The 19,451-nt window shown below is 39.3% G+C and overlaps 2 protein-coding genes across 4 annotated transcripts in view; one reads left to right on the top strand and one right to left on the bottom strand.

The window, feature by feature from the left end:
* LOC128866586 (myosin light chain kinase, smooth muscle) overlaps positions 1-19,451 on the bottom strand; it is a 165,520-nt gene that overhangs the window by 31,432 nt on the left and 114,637 nt on the right. For all 3 annotated transcript variants that reach the window (XM_054107446.1, XM_054107442.1, XM_054107444.1), the window contains 4 exons: positions 14,012-14,180; positions 6,770-6,815; positions 5,394-6,698; positions 4,961-5,327 (listed from right to left, as the gene is read on the bottom strand). In XM_054107446.1, coding sequence (XP_053963421.1) covers positions 4,961-5,327; positions 5,394-6,698; positions 6,770-6,815; positions 14,012-14,180 — 1,887 coding nt within the window. The remainder of the gene's footprint in view (positions 1-4,960; positions 5,328-5,393; positions 6,699-6,769; positions 6,816-14,011; positions 14,181-19,451) is intronic.
* Positions 11,945-13,676, top strand: LOC128866588 (uncharacterized). The gene is made up of 3 exons (XM_054107448.1): positions 11,945-12,221; positions 12,293-12,486; positions 12,551-13,676. The coding sequence occupies exons 1-3, from the start codon at positions 12,073-12,075 to the stop codon at positions 13,582-13,584; spliced, it is 1,377 nt and encodes a 458-aa protein (XP_053963423.1). The 5' UTR covers positions 11,945-12,072; the 3' UTR covers positions 13,585-13,676.

Here is a 19,451-nt window from a genome sequence, read left to right as displayed (position 1 = left end):
GTATATAACCTTTTAACCAAAAGTATGCATGGCACCGCCCATTTTTGCGAAATTTGATTTGTGTAATTTTTACGTTCACCTGTGTTTTTTTTGACGTGATAACGTCTTATAATTCGATTTAACAGGCTGCACGCACGAAAAAATGTGTCGTTACCTTGCTCATTGCCGTTACCTTGCTCATGTGTCGTTACCTTGCTCATTGCCGTTACCTTGAATGAACTGCAAGCGAAAGCGCGGAACGAACGACAAAGCAAACAAAGCAAACGAACGGCAACGTTCGACATCTTGCTCTCTCCTACTTAAGTGAGCGTATATATGTATGTATATGCGCATATGTATCTACATATATATGGTAAATTCACGTATTTGTGTTTGCATATGCCTTCTTATTGGTTATTATTAATTTGATTCACTTGAAGAATTTAAAATAAAACCAAGTTTGTTAATAATACCTGTTGTTTTAATGTTATTATTATTAATTTTTTTATTATATATGAAGGAAAAAATGTATGGTAATATTTACCATATACCTTATAAGATATGTTGTATACTAATATATGTATATAAACATGCATATACATATACAATTTCGCGCAATTTTCAAAAAGAACAAATCTATATGTAAAGATGCATACAAGTCATATGGACATATCAAATATACGAATCTATGTATTTCGTACGCAAGCAAATGTAACCCAATGTGCTTGAACTGCAAGCGAGAGCGCGGAACGAACGACAAAGAGCACAATCGGCCCCCGCGTTCGGCAACGTTCGACATCTGGCTCTGTCCTACTTGAGTGAGCATATATATGTATGTATATGTATGTATATGCGCATTTGTATATAAATTCACATACTTGTATTTGCATATGCCTTCTTGCTGTGTGCATGGTAATGAACCATTTCTTTGTTGAGAATTGGACGATGATAGAAAAAGTAGGAAATGAAAGGGAATGTTTCGAGTGTAAAGTGTCTTGAAAAAGGCAAATCGATGATGGTGCCTCTTAGTGTTGCTGACTTATTAACGTCTGATGCACAATCGAAATTGAAGATATCTGTCATGAATTTGATAAATGTTTCGTAATTTTTCACGTTTTTTTAAATGTAACTTGACCTATTCCATTGCAATTCCATTTACCTCCTCCTCGATATCCATACAAAATATCTATCAGACAAATAAAATTAAAATTTTGTTTTGAAAATTGCAACCATTACATTAGTATTTTCTTATGACGTTGTCACGTTAAACTATCGTCAGTAAACCGACTTTACAGACAACCTCTTTTTTTTGGTTTGTATTATTACCGTAACATGGGAGCTGGGAGTGGTTATTGACCAGTTGCGCCCCCTTTCAATACCAAACTACCTGGGTGAAAGAGAAATATTTGTAGCAAGTTTTATTGTGCACGGCTGGATGGCACAGTACAATCGAGGTTGAATGAACTCCGGCTTAATTGAACTGCTCGATCGAGTAAACACCAAATTTATTTTATTGTGTATTTTGTAGAGTATAGATTGAGTGGGGACTGTTAATTTCTTTTGTACAGTATCGGACAAAACATTTACAACTGCAATGTAGCCTTCAATTTATTTTTTGTCATAATGTCATTCTTCACTCAATTGCAATTCAATTTCACGCTATGGATACTAGAGCATCTGAGTAATATTTTCCAAAAAATCTTTTCAAGATCCTTTCCTTTTTGTAGCTGTATTTAAAAAAAAATTAAATTGTCTTGCAACTATGAGCGACAAAACAATTGCAACTTTGTGAGCTTAGCTATATAACGGTAAAAATGCTTGAGCTTGGTTTTGTTTTCTAACTGTTCTGAGTTTAGTTTAATCGTGTCAATTTGTGAACATCAGTTTTGTGCAGAATTTGTGGCGATAACACAATTTTTTTTGTAAAGTTGAGTTAAATGAAGTAATGGCTCGAAATAAGTTCGGTGAAGTATTACGCGCGCGTGTTGTAGATGAATATAACAAAGGAATGACCCAGAAAGATATATCCATAAAATATAATATTCATAAGTAATCAATTTCTCGAATTATTGCGAACTTTATAAAAAACAAAACTATCGCGGTGGTGCATCGAGGAGGCCGACCAAGAAAAACGGATGAAAGAACTGACAAACTGATAGCGAGAGAGGTAAAAAAATATCCATTTAGAAGTGCCCCCCAATTGGTAAAGGAGCTTGGGTTACCAATCAGCTCAAAAACTGTCAGTCGTCGCCTGGCTGAAGCTGATTTACGGACTTACCGACCAGCAAAGAAGCCGCTTATTAGTAAGCGTAACCAACAAAAACGATTGCAGTTCGCAAGGGATCACATAGATTGGCCATTAAGCAAGTGGAAAGCTGTTCTTTTCAGCGACGAATCCAAATTTAATTTGGTCGGAAGTGATGGCGTATCCTACGTTCGACGCCCACGTAACAAGCGTCTTCAAAAATCATACTGTGTAAAGACTGTTAAGCATAGTGCTTACATTATGGTCTGGGGATGCTTTTCTGCTGCTGGTTTGGGACCACTCCATCATATTATGGGCATAATGGGCCAGTACGTTTACAGGGACATTATGGAATCGGTAATGCTGCCACATGCTGAGTGGAAAATGCCCTTGAAGTGGGTCTTCCACCAGGATAATGACCCGAAGCATACGGCGAAGGTCCTGAAATCATGGTTCCAGAGGAATAAAGTGGACGTAATGGAGTGGCCCCCACAATCCCCAAATCTTAACCCCATAGAAAACCTATGGGAAATAGTAAAAAAGAAAATTGATCGGACTAATGTGGCAAATACTGACCAATTTTTCCAAAGAGTCCTGGAGGCATGGAGAAATATACCACAAACGATAGTTGACAATTTGATAGCTTCAATTCCGAGACGATGCAGAGCCGTTATTCAGTGCAATGGTTTTGCCACGAAATACTAAGTTTAATAAAAATAGTTTACTGATTTCCTTTAGTTGCAATTGTTTTGTCTTATTAGATACAGGTGTTGGACACATTTGATTTTTAAATTTAAGATATGAACTGTTGAATTTGAATAAATTTGTTTTATTTACGTAAATCAACATCTCTTATTACAAATAAAGTGAAATTAACAGGTTCCAAACAAATAACGGCTAAGCAATCGAAAGTTTTCATTGCCCACATTTTAGTTGCAAATGTTTCGTCCGATACTGTACTAGATAGAAAAGTGAACATCGGGTAAGGAAAGCAAGAAAGAAATTGCTTTATATGCCTGTAAACGTATGCTTGGAAGGAGATGGGGCCTTCAACCCGAGTATACTTTATGGTTGTATAAGGCGGTTGGTTATACGACCAATTTTATCGTATTGCTCGGTAGTTTGGTGGAAAGCAAGCGGGATTTTTTAGATTCTTATTATTTCACGAGTTACAGCCTTTTTGGTGACATGGCATCGGTTCCGATCCGACCGCTTCAACTCAACAAAAGACGGTTTTTCTCAAAACTACTTTTTTCGAAATGGTGGTAAAGATATTTCAAGTTCTAAAGGACAGATTTACTTCAAATTTGGGGAGGGTGTTTTTCATACATTCCTTCTTCGGATAACCTTAGCTCGAAGCTATAACTTTTCATTTAGTATTTAAAAAGAATCGTAATTGTTGCAAAAAATATGCATTTTCTATTTTTTAAACAATTAATTGTCGGTTTTTTCTCGAAAATCTGAAAAATATTTCCTGAGGCCGCCATATTGTTCATTTAAAAAAAAGCTTCGATCAGGCACAAGATTATCTATCATATTAAAAAAACTAATTTCTCTTGTCCGATGGATTTTAGATGAATCTCCAAGGAGTTGTGATAATCACTGCAACGGACTTCTGGAGAAACGGGCTCCACACATCCAGCGGTAATTTTTACAATTATTAATTTTTTTTTTTTTTTTTTTGAAATTTTGGTTAAGTCAAGTCGAAACATGATGTATTAATGCTAAGTTTTTATTTTTGTAAAATAAAGCAATTGACTAGCAAAAACAAAATTTTTGAAAATTATCACTTTTTCGGGCCTCTAACTACCTCTAACCCCTTAAAGCTGTTATGAAGAAAACATGATTCGGCTGCTTTTAGGGCGTGGCTAGAGTGGAAATTTGTGAAATGTTAAAACCCTCTCGAAGCAAACATTCAAACTAGGAAGCGTTGCTACAAGGTTTGTTCATGTAAAAATTATCTAGTAAACTGCCAGTAACTTAATTTCCGAGCATCCGCTCTCAAAGAAAAAATAAAAAAAAGAAGGGCATGAACACGAAACCAGTAACAATTTACAAGTTTTACGAGCAGCTGATTAAATTGTTGGCCGGAAAAATCACAAAAATTAAAAATTGTTTCACTTGAGGTATCTCGTATTAATTAAAAAAAAAAAAACCAAAGAAAATTAAATGCAAAATAACGAGCTGCGGAATCACATAATTTCATTTTGTCCACAATAATTTGTTCCATTTCATCTTCGTTGTCAGATGAGGAACATTCCATTAGCAAATGCAAAACGCAAATTTTAATTCGTGTTTATTTTTACTTTGCGATCAACCGTTTTTCTCACTTGCAAATTCCTACAAGTAAAGATTTAACCAGTAAAAACTTGCAACTTCCCCTCAAATTGAACGCCATTTGCTCTCACACTTTCCCCTACTTTGCAATGAACACCAAACCGTGATAATTTGTAACAATTGTTGCAAACTATTTGCTTCATGAACGGACCTATAAGCTTTTCTCTTGTATGGAGGCCGATCTAGTCTAATGTACATATACTCGTATATACTCGTGCATATGTATGTGTGAGCATGTTGTGCTTTGTGCTGAACTATGCTATCAGCAGAACGCATGAATACAATAGTTTATTTATGATAATTGCGAGCTTAATTACAAACAGTTAGTCACCATCGAGTGTGGAATTTTCCCCAAAAGACCGATGCTAAAAATAAACGTATTTTGGTTAGTAAACTTACCTTTGTCATCGCGTCTTCGAGTGAGTCACGGGCATTTTCTTGAACTTCGCTGTCAGCAACGATTTCACGACCTCCAACAAACCACTGTACTGTGGCTTCTGGCGGGTGAACTCGTGCACAAAATGCCACTTCGGATGCACCGTCACTCGTCAGCACTGGCAGCGGTGATTTCAGCAGTATTGGCTGACAGCCCTGATGCTTTGACAGTGACAAACCATCTTCCTCGGCCTCAACAACATCTAGCCGACAAGCGGTGCTGCAGCTTAAGCCAGCGGCAGTGCGCACCTCACAGGCGTACTCTCCGGAGTCCAAATCGAAAGCGTCGTTTATACGCAGGCAGAGCACGCCATTGCCATGATCGATTTGACTGTGGAGAAGTGTTTAGTGCATTAGGTTCCAAGGTTGTGCAAAGAGTTTGTGGGGTACTACTTACTTGAAGTCCTCATCATCGGCCAGCACTTCACCGTTACGGGTCCAAGTATAACTGTATGGTTCAGCGCAATCCAACTCGAAACATAAATCAATGGTTTCACGTTCATGCGCCAGCACTTGAACAGGCAGAGAACGCACGATGCGTGGCTCTTTGAGGCGTGCCGCCAATGCCACATCTGCGGTAACTTCAAACTTCACCCAGGTGCTTGTGAGTAGCGGCTCATGATCGCCCTGTATAATGCATGTGTACAAGCCCTCATCGGCTTCGGTAACGTCATTAATGCACAGCAGCGCTTCATGTTCATTCACCACGATTTGCACGCGCTCATCATCCTCCTCCAACTCCGAACCGTTGTGATAGAATTTACAGGATGGCACAGAGGAACCCCGATAGCCGGTGGCTAAGGCCATGCGACCACCAATCGCCGTCGATGGTCCCATAATGCGTCGATGTAGATGTGCATTGCGTCGTGATGAGGAAGCACGTACGCTGCGTGCGGAAGGTGAACGTGAGTAGCGCGAACGGCCAATCACATCCAGACGCGCCGTAGCCTCAATGCGCCCATAATCATTTTCTAAGGTGATGCGATATAGACCGGCATCGTCGAATGTGACTTCTTCAATCTCCAAGAAGCGCAAATCATCCACTTCCTTCACGGCTATGCGTGCGGTGGGCGTAACGATCATTCCTTCCTTGTCCCATGTCGACCAAGGTGTCGGATGACCGGCTATGGCACATTGGAAACGCACACTATCGCCCTCTTCGACAACACGGCTGTGCGGAATGGCTAGGAATTTCGGTGCAGCTAAGGTGTGAGAGTCGAGCAATGCGCGTCGATAGCTGCCGATGCGGCCATCACTCAAATCGATTTGTGATGAACGATAGGAGAGACGACGTGGCGAGAAGCCACGATTGGGTGTAGAGCGCGGTGTTGAACGTGGAGTTGAGTTGGCTGATAGTAGGCCGCTGGGACGCGCTAGCTGACGATTCAACATATTCTCTTTCTCTTCTGGCACATCGACAATAATGCAGGCGGCGGAGAGTGTGCGACCAAGATTGTTCTTAGCCACGCAAGTATATTCGCCTTCATCCTCTGGGTAAATGCGTGGTATGCTCAGTGTGGCTTTGATGCCATCGTAGGACATGGTGAAGTCTTTGCCGCTCGGCAGTACGCGGCCATCTTTCTCCCAAATGATTACGGGTTCCGGAAGTGCCTCAACATGACACTCCAGGGTGATAGCGTCACCGTCACAGCAACGTAAGTCGCGGAGGTGGCGAATGAAGCGCGGGAAGGTTTCAACGTTGCTGAAATTTAAATGAAATAAAAAGTGCGTTTTGTGAAGGAGAAAAACTTGTAGATGCTGGCGGATGCTTACCCGTGACGAATTGAGCCTTTTTCCATTGGTAAATTATTCAGAATATCTGGAAAATAAGAGAAAATAAGTAAATGAAACTTATGGAAAAAAATTTCTAAATAATTTTAAAAATCTGCTTAAGCTAATTTATTAAAAAAACGTAGAAAATAATTTGTGATATATTTTCAAACTATTTTCTTTTATGAACACTCAGGAGGAAATCAAATCTCTTGGGTTCGCAGGTAACATTTCTCTGATCTGGGTTCCAGGACATGGGAACATAGAGGGAAATAAAATTGCTGATGAGCTTGCCAGGAATTGGCCTGAATTGGCCTAAGAGACCTCCTACCCAGTTATCGGCATCCCCCTGAACTGTTGTTAAAGGGAAACTGCACAAATTATTTCTCAGGAAAGCGCAGAAAAGATGTAGCTCCATTTCTTCATGTGCTATTTCGAAAACCCTTTGGCCCCAGTACAATATACGAACGACTCAGAAAGTCCTTTGGACTCCTCGCCTTTTTCTCTGTAAATGTCCGGGTTTGGCAGCTAGACGATTAAGGTCACTTGGTGCTCCTTTCTTCGACAGTATGGGGCAGTGCGCCAACCTAAATCCCATCATTCATCTCCATTACACGAACAGCTCTCGCTGGCTGTAGATATCTGCCTGTTGGAGGTTTCAAAATGGTATCAAAACGGCGCTTTAGTGCTACTAGGGGAGTGCCAGAGAGGTACTTCAACCTTTTCACCTACCTGCCTACCTACTCAGGCTGTCTAGTACGCTGTAGATATGTAGATAGATACATAGAAAGATTTTAGGTTACTACTTCGACCTCTGGAACTTTTGCGCCCTCTACTTATCGCAGTAAATCATCCAAACCCAGTTCCCTTAGCGCATTAGTAGCTTGCGTATACATCTTCTGCAACTGCTTCGTTTAACCTGTGACTGGTATAGAAACTTTTACTGCCTCCTAATATGAAACAATCGATTCTAACCACAGCTTCTACTTCGCGTCAGTGCGCTCTCAAGTCACCCAGTAAGGGACGTCCATGACCCCACGGAGTTCAACAGAGCAACTCCGACGAATTTATTACTTATTTACATAATTCGCTCTGAACCAGTTTAACTGAGTAACTATGTACTGATGAGCTTAGTCTTCTGACGAGGCTCAGTAGCTTACGTTCCTTATTTGTGTTAAAAGTATAAGACCAAACCTCGAAAATAAGAGGAGACGAAGAAGCACTGCCGTAAAATGCAGATCTAGGATAGGTAATATTAAACCGGTTGTTCACTGTGGGACACACTCAGGCTCATAGCCCATTGTGATGCCGCGGGCGAGCTCGTCCTTATCTGTCCTAAAACCAAGGCGTATTTTTCACAAATTTTAGAAGCTCCCTGATTTCAGTACTGAGATCTTCCAAGATCGTCTTTCCCTCATCTAAACAACTTCTGCAGCAGTCATGTATCTGCACGCCCATCCTCTGAGCGTGTCTGTCAGAGGGGCCAGAGCGTCGGCCAGAATTGTCGGGCAATTCTGCAGGTGGCTTCATTACGCCATCTTTCATTCGCTGCTCTTAAAATTTTCTCAAAGATAATTAACTCACATGTCTGTAAAGTATGCCTATGTCATTGCCTATGTACTCATCGGTCAACTTGGTGCCAAGACTCGGTAGTTCACCGGCTCTCCAGTTACCCTCAATGTAGCAATAACCTGGAACCCATTTTACCTTTAGGTTGAATGTCTCGGCCATTTCGTTAAGAGATGTGCGACATTTCACGGCTACCTTTGAAGTTGTTCATTGTTTTGTGAGGGATTGTATGGCAGCCTGGTTATCAGTGGAAATGTAGATATCATCTCCAGGTATGGCAAAATACTCTAACAGTGTCACGGCTTTTACTATTGCCATCAGTTCAGCCTGAAAGACACTACAGTAGTCGAGGAGCCGTAAAGTAAAGTAGATCCCCAGATGTGCAGAATATATGTATGTACATCTTCGTCCACCCTGCCCTCGCGCCTTGAGTCATCTGTGGATACATGGATGGACTCGCTCTGTCTTCCATCGTCCCGTTCCCACTCTTTTCTTGAAGGTAGGAGGGTCGTGAACGTTGTAATGGCTAGTGTAGGTGGGAGTGCATAGTCCACCAGTCTAGGAAGCTACGAAATACCTGCTAGGCTGTTACAGGCGGGAAACCTTCTCAAGGAAATCTCTGTTGGAGCACGATTAACTCACAGTATTCTTTCGAAAATGTACGTGTGTATGTATGTAAGTGATGGGATGGGTAATAAATACACAGTAAAGGACATAATTCCGACCAAACACTGTTGGTATAGATCGTCTTTTAACTTTCCAAACTTTTTCCTGCCAGAAAATTCGTAGCCAACCTACACGAAATGTATGTGTGGGAATTGAACAATGGAAAAAATTAGTTAAAACTTTTTGTATGAGTCAAAGTTTATTGGAAGGGTTGGGAATAGTGGCAATACATTTACACCAAGTTGCTGTTTAGTGCAGCTTTTACGGCAACGGCGTCACTGATCGCTATTTCTCCTATGTTTTTACTCCGAAGTTGTAAACAGAGGACTTAGGCATTCGGTAGAAACTTCTTTTAGGAGGTAAGGTCTATAGAAATTAGAAAAAAAGGAATCATTTATGCAGGCCAGATTTCTTAGCTTGATCTCAGAGGTAGAGCTTGAACTCACGTTGAACTAAATATCGGATGCATCGAGGTATTGAATTTTTGGTTGGTGTTCTTGTTGTTTTAGGGAATGAGGCATGGATGACGGTCTACGGAGTCCAACTACTACCCGCTGCAAACGACGAGCTTCAGCTTCGATTATTCCCACGACAGTCGCTTCTACGTAATCGGAACGACTCGGATTTATATCCGGCCAAGGACTGTAACTTCGGCAGCATTCCGCGTATATGTATGGGGGATGTTTATGCTGCTGTAACAACAACATACTTCAGCTTCGGTAGTTTTCTGTCCTTTTCTGCGCACACAATCGCAATTGCCACTAAAGTCCAAAACCACAAAAAGGTCCTCAAATCGCTTACCGGCAGTGCTTGGGCCAAAGACAAAGAAATGTTGCTGGTGATATTTAAAACAATTTGCCGGCCTGGTCTGAATTATGCCGCAACTCTCTAGTCGTTTGGCATTAGTGAATCGCAGTGGATAAAGCTTCTGCTGCAATCACGACAGCCACGGAATGCCTCCTGATTTCCCCCTACAACACCCACACAATGAAAAATCGATGCTTGCCGTCAGAGAGCCCAATAAAATGCTCAGCAAGCAGTTTATCCTTGGGTGCTACCGAAGGTATCACCCCTGCATGCACTTGCTATAAACTGAGCCACCTCCCAAGCACGTCGGGAGGCATCTCTTCAACTACTCTGATGAGATCCAGAACAAAACGCGTTTACAACTAATATACTAGACCGGACACTATACCGACAAACACCAAACGACATTCATCGTGCGACATCTGCCACCTTCCTAAACTCCCTACCTCTGAACGTCGTCATCGGAGTCCAACCACCACCAGCTTAAGCTGCCTCTTTGGTGCGATTACAGTCTGGATAGTCTAGCAGGTTAACCTCCTACTTATCCAGAAATGCCCCGGACATACTAAACATATGTCTGGCATGTGAAGGCGCACCGCACGATACCTATTCGCATGCCCTCTGAAACCCACTCACCCAACACCCCTCTCCCTCTCGGCCCAATCTGTTGAAACAGCACGTTTGCTTGGCCTACCGCTAGGTGAGTTAGACGAAGACGACCGGTAACTACACCGCACTGGCGGGGTCTAGCGAACTGCTTCAAACACAACTACAACATTCCTTGGCCGAATGTAAATCCGTGCCGTTCCGACACGTAGAACCGACTTTCGTGGGAACGTCAACTTTCAGCCATAGTGTGAAAATGGAAAAATCGAACTTTTATTGGATTGATAAAAATGTGGTGAAAATTTTTGGTTATTAGATCATGAAAAGCAAGTCCGGTAGGAGCTGGCTAGATGTAAAAACAGTGTTGGTTTTATCCATAAGACCCTCTTTGCCTTAAGAATGAAAGGTAAGGTACAAAATATTATTGTGAAAAATTTGCATTTCAGGAGCGTGCAGTTTACTAAAAAAATTCAACATTAATGATTTTTTATTAAAATAGAGCAAAAAAAATAACCTATGAAATTTTCCTTTCAACAAAGCAGAATTGCATATGGCCTTTTGACCACTTGTTACTTAATTAATTCAAAAAATAAGAAATAGCGAAGTTTGGCCAACAATTTTATAGCGAAATATACCCAGGTAATTTTTTGTTTAATTCTTAAATGAGTAATGAGCACACATTCCTGCGCATTCCAACGAATGGCGTGTAGATGCATTCAAAAGCTAACAAATTAAAATTTAATAGCATGAAGTTAGGCGCTGATTTGCTTTTCCATCACCATCACTGTTTCAAGCGCCCTCTAGCGTGTATTATTAGGCACACAATATTGCCACCTTACTTGAATGTAATGTTTTTTAAATACTAACTTAGCATCCTGCTAACATATTTTGCATGCTATTTGTTATTTAAGGCGTTGTTGTTGTTATTATTATTTATGGTGATAGGAGTAAAGCATATGCACTTAAAATAATATATATTTGTATATATGAACGTTGAAAATTCGATTTTTTTTTAATTATTTGAAATACAGTGTACTCTCTTTTAGGGGATATCTCTTACAAGCGGACAATTTTCTCAGTACATCAAAAAATCCTTTAATTTATTTTTTTAATTTTTTTCTCTTGAACGGACAACCTTCCCATAACATATTATTTACTTTTGTTGTACTCTCAAGCGGTCACCTCCACAAGCCGACAAATTTTACAGTACATGCAAAAACTCCTTTAGATTTTTTTTAACTTTTTTCTCTTGAACGGACAACCCTCTCATAACACCATAACCCTCCCATAACATATTAATAATTTTTGTTGCACTTTTCTCTCAAGCGGACATCCCCATAAGCGCGCAAACGCTCAAGAGAGCGTACACTGTATATACACAGTTTTCTAAACATATTGAGCAGATAGCAGCCAGAGAACGTTAATGTTCTCTGTAGCAGCATAGCAGCAATATATTTTGTTTCTGCTTTTGCTCACTATAATGCGTGGCAACACTGCGAACGGCAAATGAATAGAATACTTTTTCGCCATATGGCAGCATCGTAAGCATTTATCTAATTTTAGCTTCTTTTGGCTATTTCATTTGTCCGTAGAAAATTTTCAATATTTTTATAACTTTCGCAGGCTAAACAACACAGTCTTTAATTTTTCTACCCAAAATGATTGTGATGCACATGGAGTTGGAACCGGGTTTCCACAAAGCGGACATTAATATGATACCAACAGTGCGCAGCGAGACAATATTCGGTTTTGTCACGAAGATTGCCACCAGCGGTGGCAGCGTAAAGAAGCAGCAGGCTAACAGCGCGTAGGTCTATAAATCTAAAGTTATTTTATAAAATACGATACATTTACACCATAATTTAATTAAAATTGCAGTGGAAGCGGCGATATAGATTTACGCGTAGATTTTGTGCAAGTTAGAAAAGCTGGCGATATATTCGAAATGCGTGCGGTGGTTTTTCCAGCAGCCAGTGGCGGCAACCATGAGGCGCATATACGTGTCACGCTCAAAGTCGATGAAAAAAAGGACGAGATATCGGAAACTAGATGTGAACGTTGCCCGAAAAAAGGTTTGTTTTGCTTCAGGTACAAAGCAGTGTCGGCATAATTGAAATCTCTTCCTCAACTAAACAGATTCCTGCCCACATATACTCGCTTTCATTTTTTGGCTGCACCGCAAGAGTACGGACACTGAAGCGCCAGCCATACGTGACTTTTGGGGTAGTGAAATAGAAGCTCTAGCTGAAGAAGAACGCTCGGAGGCGGTACGAATTCGTGATATATTCGCTTGTGATGAATTACGATTAGAAGCCGATCTAGAAGCAGCTGCGGTTGGTGAAACAGAGGGTCAGGCTTTTTTCGAAACTGTACTTGATGAAATGGAAAATCTAGGTTTGCGAGATTCGGCGCTATATCGTCACTGTCGATCTGTGCTGGATGAGTTCGAGCCACTTTTCATACATCACACAATGTTGGATGCCTCCAATAATGGTGTGAAAAGTTCACGCTCCTTTGTGCAACACATGGAGGACCAAGCTAAGCAGGGACTATTCGAGCGTCTTGCCGAAGTCTCGAAAACAAGCTATAAAACACCGCTCTGGTTAGAAACTCAATACATGCGATTACGTTGCTCGCTCATACATCGCATTGCATCGCGCAAGGACTCACTGGAGGATGACAACATAATTGAAATGCTGTTCTGTAAGGAACGTGAGTACAATGCCGAGGAGAGGCAACAATTGAAGCAACACAAACGCTTCATATTAAAGCAGACTGAAAAACTTGAAAATAAAACGTACAGCGAATGCGGTTTGTTGCTGAACGAAAGCTATCCATACATTTGTGCATCGCCTGATGGCATCACCGACGACCACATCGTCGAAATAAAAGCACCCAAAACAGATGACGAATTTGAAAAGTATCTGGAAGGACGTGAAACTATCGCACCCAAGTACATGGCACAAATACAGATACAAATGTATATGGCGAATGTGACAAAAGCGCTTTATTGTGTGCTAAGTCCCACCTTCGATACTAACGGTGCACTGCACTATGTGTGGGTGCAAGCCGATATGGAATTTGTGGCGAGTCTGCTCGGTGCAGCCGAAGATTTTTGGAAAGATGTGGTATTTCCGCGTCTTGTCAAAATCTACTTAGGTAATTCATAAGTTAATGATTAAGAAATTAGATTAGCTGGCGCGCACATTAAGTAATCTTGTCGAACGCATACCAATACAATAAAGGAATGTCTTATTCACAATTGGCGAACTGTTTGAATGTAAAGTGCTTGCAAAGGCAATTAAAGGACAAAATTAGGTAGGATTTTAAGCAAAAACCCCTGCATAGGAAGGTGTCCACCAAAGTGCTGTCATCGAATCCATCTCAGGGTAGGTCCAGTAAAGCTGAGGAAAATGAAATGATACATCGTTTTCACAACTTCTGCTGCTTTTGTAGTAGCAACATAAAGTTTTCCTACGAAATTCTTGAATAATGCTGCTGCAGTAAGAGCGCCGCTTGGCCAGTTTGTTCGGGTAACGCAACAATTCAAACAAATTCAATTTTAGTAATATAATAAAATACGTGATTTCTATTTACCTTTAGCGAAAATTTGCAATGAAATTACGGCCTTTGCCTCACCATGACAATTGCTCGCAATGACGGAGTAAGTGCCGGTGAAGTCTAGCTTGGCACTAGGTATTTCCAAACGGTATTCTGGTCCGTCGCCGATGGGCCGGAAATGTGGTGCGTCTTTGTAGTACTCCGGCTGCAACGAAATAAGCACAAATAATACAGAAATCGGCTTTCGAATTAGCAATAAATTCTTATTATGTCAATGTTAAGGGGTTAGAGATAGTCAGAATTTTCAAAAATGTGGATTTTTTTTGCATTTTCTTCAAGTATAATGTCTTAAAAATATTGTGTGAGCATTTGAAGTGAATCTGACAAATACTTTTCGAGTTATTCAACAATTAGCAAAGGGCGCTCGGGCGTTCCGGAGCAAAACGATATTTTGGAAGCTGCTAAGACAGCTGAAGAACTATTATATGGCCTGAAATAGATGACCCAGTGCAAGTAATTAAATAATTCGTTTGACTCTACATAAATCGATAGCAAAACTTTAACACTTTCGACCCGAATGGTACACATGTGTACCACTTAAAGATTAAATGTCACAATAATGACTTAGTGAAATTCTGCTGGTTTATGCTATTAACCTGATAATTTCTACTCTTTTCTAAATACATACTGATAAGTTCCGTTACAATTTTTGTTGTCTGGACTACTAAAAGAGACTCCTTTTTGCATTGACAAGCAGTGAAGTTAAAATCGCGGTTGGTTTTCGATGAGTTTTTCTAAGATATTCGATGCTAAGGTGCCAAAAATATAGAAATTACAATAAAATAAAGGTTTTTGAAAGTGTTTACAGTTTGTGCATGTAAGTATTTATAAAAAAAATATAGTTTTTCACTTATTTTAGCATATGGTACTTATGTGTACCATTCGTCCGGTATAGTGGTACATATTCTTATAAATACTATTGTACATAATGTGACTCTTCGTTTTGAACAAAATTTATATTATCCTTAGAAAATGGACCCTGAAGATATCCGAAAAATCCTAGAAGACGAAGCTGGTAGTACCAGCGGCTCAGAAGACTTCTCTAGGGGAAGTTCCCACAATTTTCTTCCAGTCGAGTCGACTTGGCTACGATAGGAAATCGGACAATTGGTGGAAGAAAGTGTTTTACCGTCTGAATAATGATGACAGCAGTGAACGCTTGGGTTATTTATAATGACCTCAACCGGAAAAAGGTACCATGCAAATCGTTTTTAGTTACTTTAGCTGAGGCATTGATCCAGGACGGCTTACAAACTACAGCCGTTCGTCGGTCAAAACCTGGACGAACACCACAAATTGCCAAACGCAAGGCAATACACCTTCCTGTTGAAGTTACTACACGACGTCGTTGTGCCTATTGCAGTTATCAAAAAATTCAGACTCGCACTAAGACGATATGTAAAGAGTGCCATACGTGAATTTTATGTATAAAGATGTTTTCCACTAAAATTTTCTTGAATAATATAACAATTAAAAAAATATAAATTAAAAAAAAAAAAAAAAATATAAATTTTTGTCTATATTATTTCTTATTTCTAAGGTGTGTATTACACATAAAACATATTTGTTTTACATAACATCCCGAGTGGTGCAACGGCTTACCACCAACCACCGTGCCACCCTGTTATTGCATCTCAGATTTTTAAGAATATAATATAAATAAATAATAAATTATACATCACCTAATTAACTAACTTCGATAAACAATTTTATACCAGGATTGCTGTGCGAATGTCGGGTCGAAAGGGTTAAATGCGTTTTTCTCAAAACTATGTTTTTTGAACTGGTGATCACTGTAATTTGAAAACCGCTTTCAATAAAATTTATACTGTTTTTCAAAAACATAAAAATCTCGTGCCTGATCGAAAAAATTTAGATTTTTTTAAACAATAACTGACGGTTTTTTCTCGAAAATCTTGAAAATAATTCCTGCGGCCGCCGTCTTGTTAATTTTGAAAGAAAAAGCACGATCAGGCACAAGATTATCTACTAATAAAACTAAGTTTTCTTGCCCGACTGATTTTAGATGAATTTCCAGGACTTGTGATGATCACCTCAAGGGACTTCTGGAGAAACACCGACAACTTTTACAATTATTAATTTTTTTTTTTTGAAATTTTGCTAAAGTCAAGTCGAAACATGATGTATTAATGCCATGTTTTTATTTTTGTAAAATAAAGCAATTGACTAGCAAAAAACAGTTATTGAAAATCATCATTTTTTCGGGCCTCTGACTACGGGTATATTCAATAACGCATTATAATGCGCAACGTACTTTTGCAGTGTTGGCAATGCGTTCAGAAATGCAAATATGGCAGTACTGCAAATGCATCGCGTTCCAAAACGCCATTTTTGTATCAAACGTCGCGCATTATTTGCAGGAAAAATTTTAATACTGCCAATCTATCAATTGCAACACTTGTCACATTGGCAGTGCTGCCAGCGCTGCAATTACTGCGCATTTATAATGCGTTTCTGAATATACCCTACCCTTCTCTTAAAGTTAATGTACTGTCGGTCCGCTTTGGACCCAGATGAAAATTATTTTCTTGGTCCGCTCGTGTGTTCGATTCAAAAAGTAGATTTGTTTTTTGTTTTTATAAATTTATAATTTTATTTTATAAATTATATAAATAAAATTTATAAAATTATAAATTTAGCTTTTCACTTATTAAAAATTCACTGTGAAACTTTCAGACCGCCGTTTGGAATTTGAACGAAGTTGTGCTACATAACTGCATTGTTAGCCCCAATGCCTTTTCTAGAATCAGAATTAGGCCGTTGGGCTTAGATTAGATTAGATTTGCGGGGGTTTGGACAAGTCCAAGCACTCAGTCATGAAAACCACTGTACTACACCCGCACAGATTACAACGGAAGGAATAGAGAAACAGATAGGAATAGAGAGATAGATACAGTATGGATGGTAAGACTGACAAATTGGTTTGTGGTCACTCTTCAGCGAAACTTTTGGATTCATTGATGAATCTCAAAAGATCCGAAAGAGGAAGAGTATGAATTTTTTTCATACTCAGTACATCGTACCCCGACAGCCTAAGTCTGATTCTAGACAACGCCGGACAGCTATAGAGAAAATGCTCTACTGTGTACTCATTCTCACGGCAACATAGGCATATTGGAACGTCAATGATGCCGATGGTAGCCATATGCTGACCACAACTATTGAACGCAGTGATTACACCAATCAGTACTCTCAGGTCCTTCCCACTAAGTTTTGGGATTGTTCCTGTTTGGTGCTTTCACAAAGCGCTTAGCTACTCAGCAGGATCTCAACTCAGACCAGACTCAGTCTTCTATGAATTCGTCAATCCCGTTCCCACGATAGTCGGTTCTACGTAACCGGAACGACTCAGATTTATATCCGGCCAAGGACTGTCACTTCAGCAGTATTCCCAGTATATGTATAGAGAATGTTTAAGCTGCTATAACAGCAACAAAGTCATCAATCCTTAGTTGAATCGGTGCAGAGTTCATACCTAGAAAGGATTCTGGGCCCAGTGGCATGCTAATGGAGCCTTCATTCGCCAGTTTATCAGCCAACTCGTTCCTTCTAATACCACAATGTTGGGTTCCGATGTGCTGACTATGGATAAGGTTCATACTCTTCCGGATCTCAAAAAGAATTTGAACTGTTTTTAAAGCTTAGAAAAATACGGCGTTAACTGCCCAAAAATGCTGCCATGTCTCTTAAGAGGTCAGAGGCCAAACTGCTTTACCTGATTGCACTTTGCGCAGCGATGGAAATAACGGTAAAATCGATGGGAAGATTGTGATTAAAAAGTAGAAAATTTTGATTACGGTTTTTTTAACATATAATTTTAGATTTTTATAAAAAAAAGTTAAACTTTGTAATTCGTTACGCTCCTATTATTTTGAACACAGTTGTACAAACATTAGCTCTGAACCTTTTCCAGCTGCAAGTTTCACAACCCCAGCGCGCCTCAATAAAAAGAGCTTGATTTACAAAACTATGACGGTAACGCCGACGAGTTATTCCAAAACAAAGAAAAAACCCAAAGCTGAACGGACTTTGAAAAACAATTGTTTTGCAGCAAGCAGAGTAATTAAAAATGTGCAAATATTATAAAGAGGTGATACACATACACATACATACATTTACTAAAGATAAATCAGCTGAGGCGGCGCAGCTAATCTCGCTTCGTAAGCTTCACATTGCAGCGGTAGGTACATAGACGTACGTTTATTTCCTACATACATTTTTATGTACATACATATGTATGTAATTTAACATAAACAACAAATCCAAAAAATTCTAGTATACTAGTATATAATGGCTTTTATCAGAGTAACAGTCTTAGGAAATTGCAATATAAGTCCACAGGTGCCAAAAAGTTTGGAGTGATAATAGAAATAGATTTTGCCATGTTTGTCAATCCACCTGTAAATTATCACCCGAATGATGGTAATCATTGTGGATTAAAAAATAATAGGAAAAAAATTTATTATTATTCTATGATAAAACTTTGTGTAGCAAATAACGATTAAATTTAAATTTATATTTTTTCCTAATTTTTTCTTTTACTTTTAACTCTTTCCACTTAGAGCTCATTTTCCCTTTTCCGTCTACCAACTTGAAAATACGTCTGTTTATGAAGCAAAATCATTTATATCAAGTTTTGGTGTTCATGTTTCCAAACAACAAGCAAAGTAGGGGAACGTGAGAGAGCAAAATGGCGTTCATTTTGAGGGGAACTTTCAAGTTTTTACTGGTTAAATTTTTACTTGTACGGATTTGCAAGTGAGAAAAACAGTTGACTGCAAAGTAAAAAAAAAAACACGAAATAAAATTTGCAAAGTTCTAAATTTAAATAAAAATGGTGTTAAAAATATATTTTATATTGTATAAAATGTATAAAGTTTATGTGCAGTCATATATTAAATAGGAGTCGGCCAATGATGTAGAGGTATGTGTTTTTGAACCACGAGCTCAAGTCACCGTTGCTGCAGTTTCCAAACGAAATTGAAAGCATAAAAGGTATGGATTTTCTTTTGAGTCGGGTAAAAGCAATAGGATTGGATATAATTCCCGCTATTAAGGAGTTAGAGTGAGCTTGGAGCCTGAGATTGTGGAATCTTGTATTGTATATTTCTCTATTTCTTGCGCAACAGTGGATATTTGGAGGTCACGGTGTATTTGCGAATTTGTAATATAAATAGTAGGATGAGCTGGTGATCATTTCTAAAGTTTTTGACTGAAATCGTTGTAAAATTTCGATATTGGAGTTTGCCGTACTGCCCCAAAGTTGAATGCTATATGTCCACACGGGTTTTCGAACTGCGGAGTATAAAAGCAATTTGCTTTCGACAAAAATTTGGGAATGACGATTTAAAAGCCAGTGATGGTCTATGATTTTAATACCAAGTGCTTTTCTTTT

Source organism: Anastrepha ludens, chromosome 6 (assembly GCF_028408465.1).
Source record: "Anastrepha ludens isolate Willacy chromosome 6, idAnaLude1.1, whole genome shotgun sequence".
NCBI lineage: Eukaryota > Metazoa > Arthropoda > Insecta > Diptera > Tephritidae > Anastrepha > Anastrepha ludens.
The sequence above is the reverse complement of the archived record's forward strand: the minus strand, read 5'-3'. Positions and strand labels throughout refer to the sequence as shown.

Bases quoted from the DNA above. Each gene is read 5' to 3' on its own strand.
- LOC128866588 (XM_054107448.1), top strand. From the start codon at position 12,073: ATGATTGTGATGCACATGGAGTTGGAACCGGGTTTCCACAAAGCGGAC. The intron at 12,222-12,292 runs GTAGGTCTATAA...TTAAAATTGCAG, and splicing joins AAGCAGCAGGCTAACAGCGC to TGGAAGCGGCGATATAGATT. The intron at 12,487-12,550 runs GTTTGTTTTGCT...TCAACTAAACAG, and splicing joins TGAACGTTGCCCGAAAAAAG to ATTCCTGCCCACATATACTC.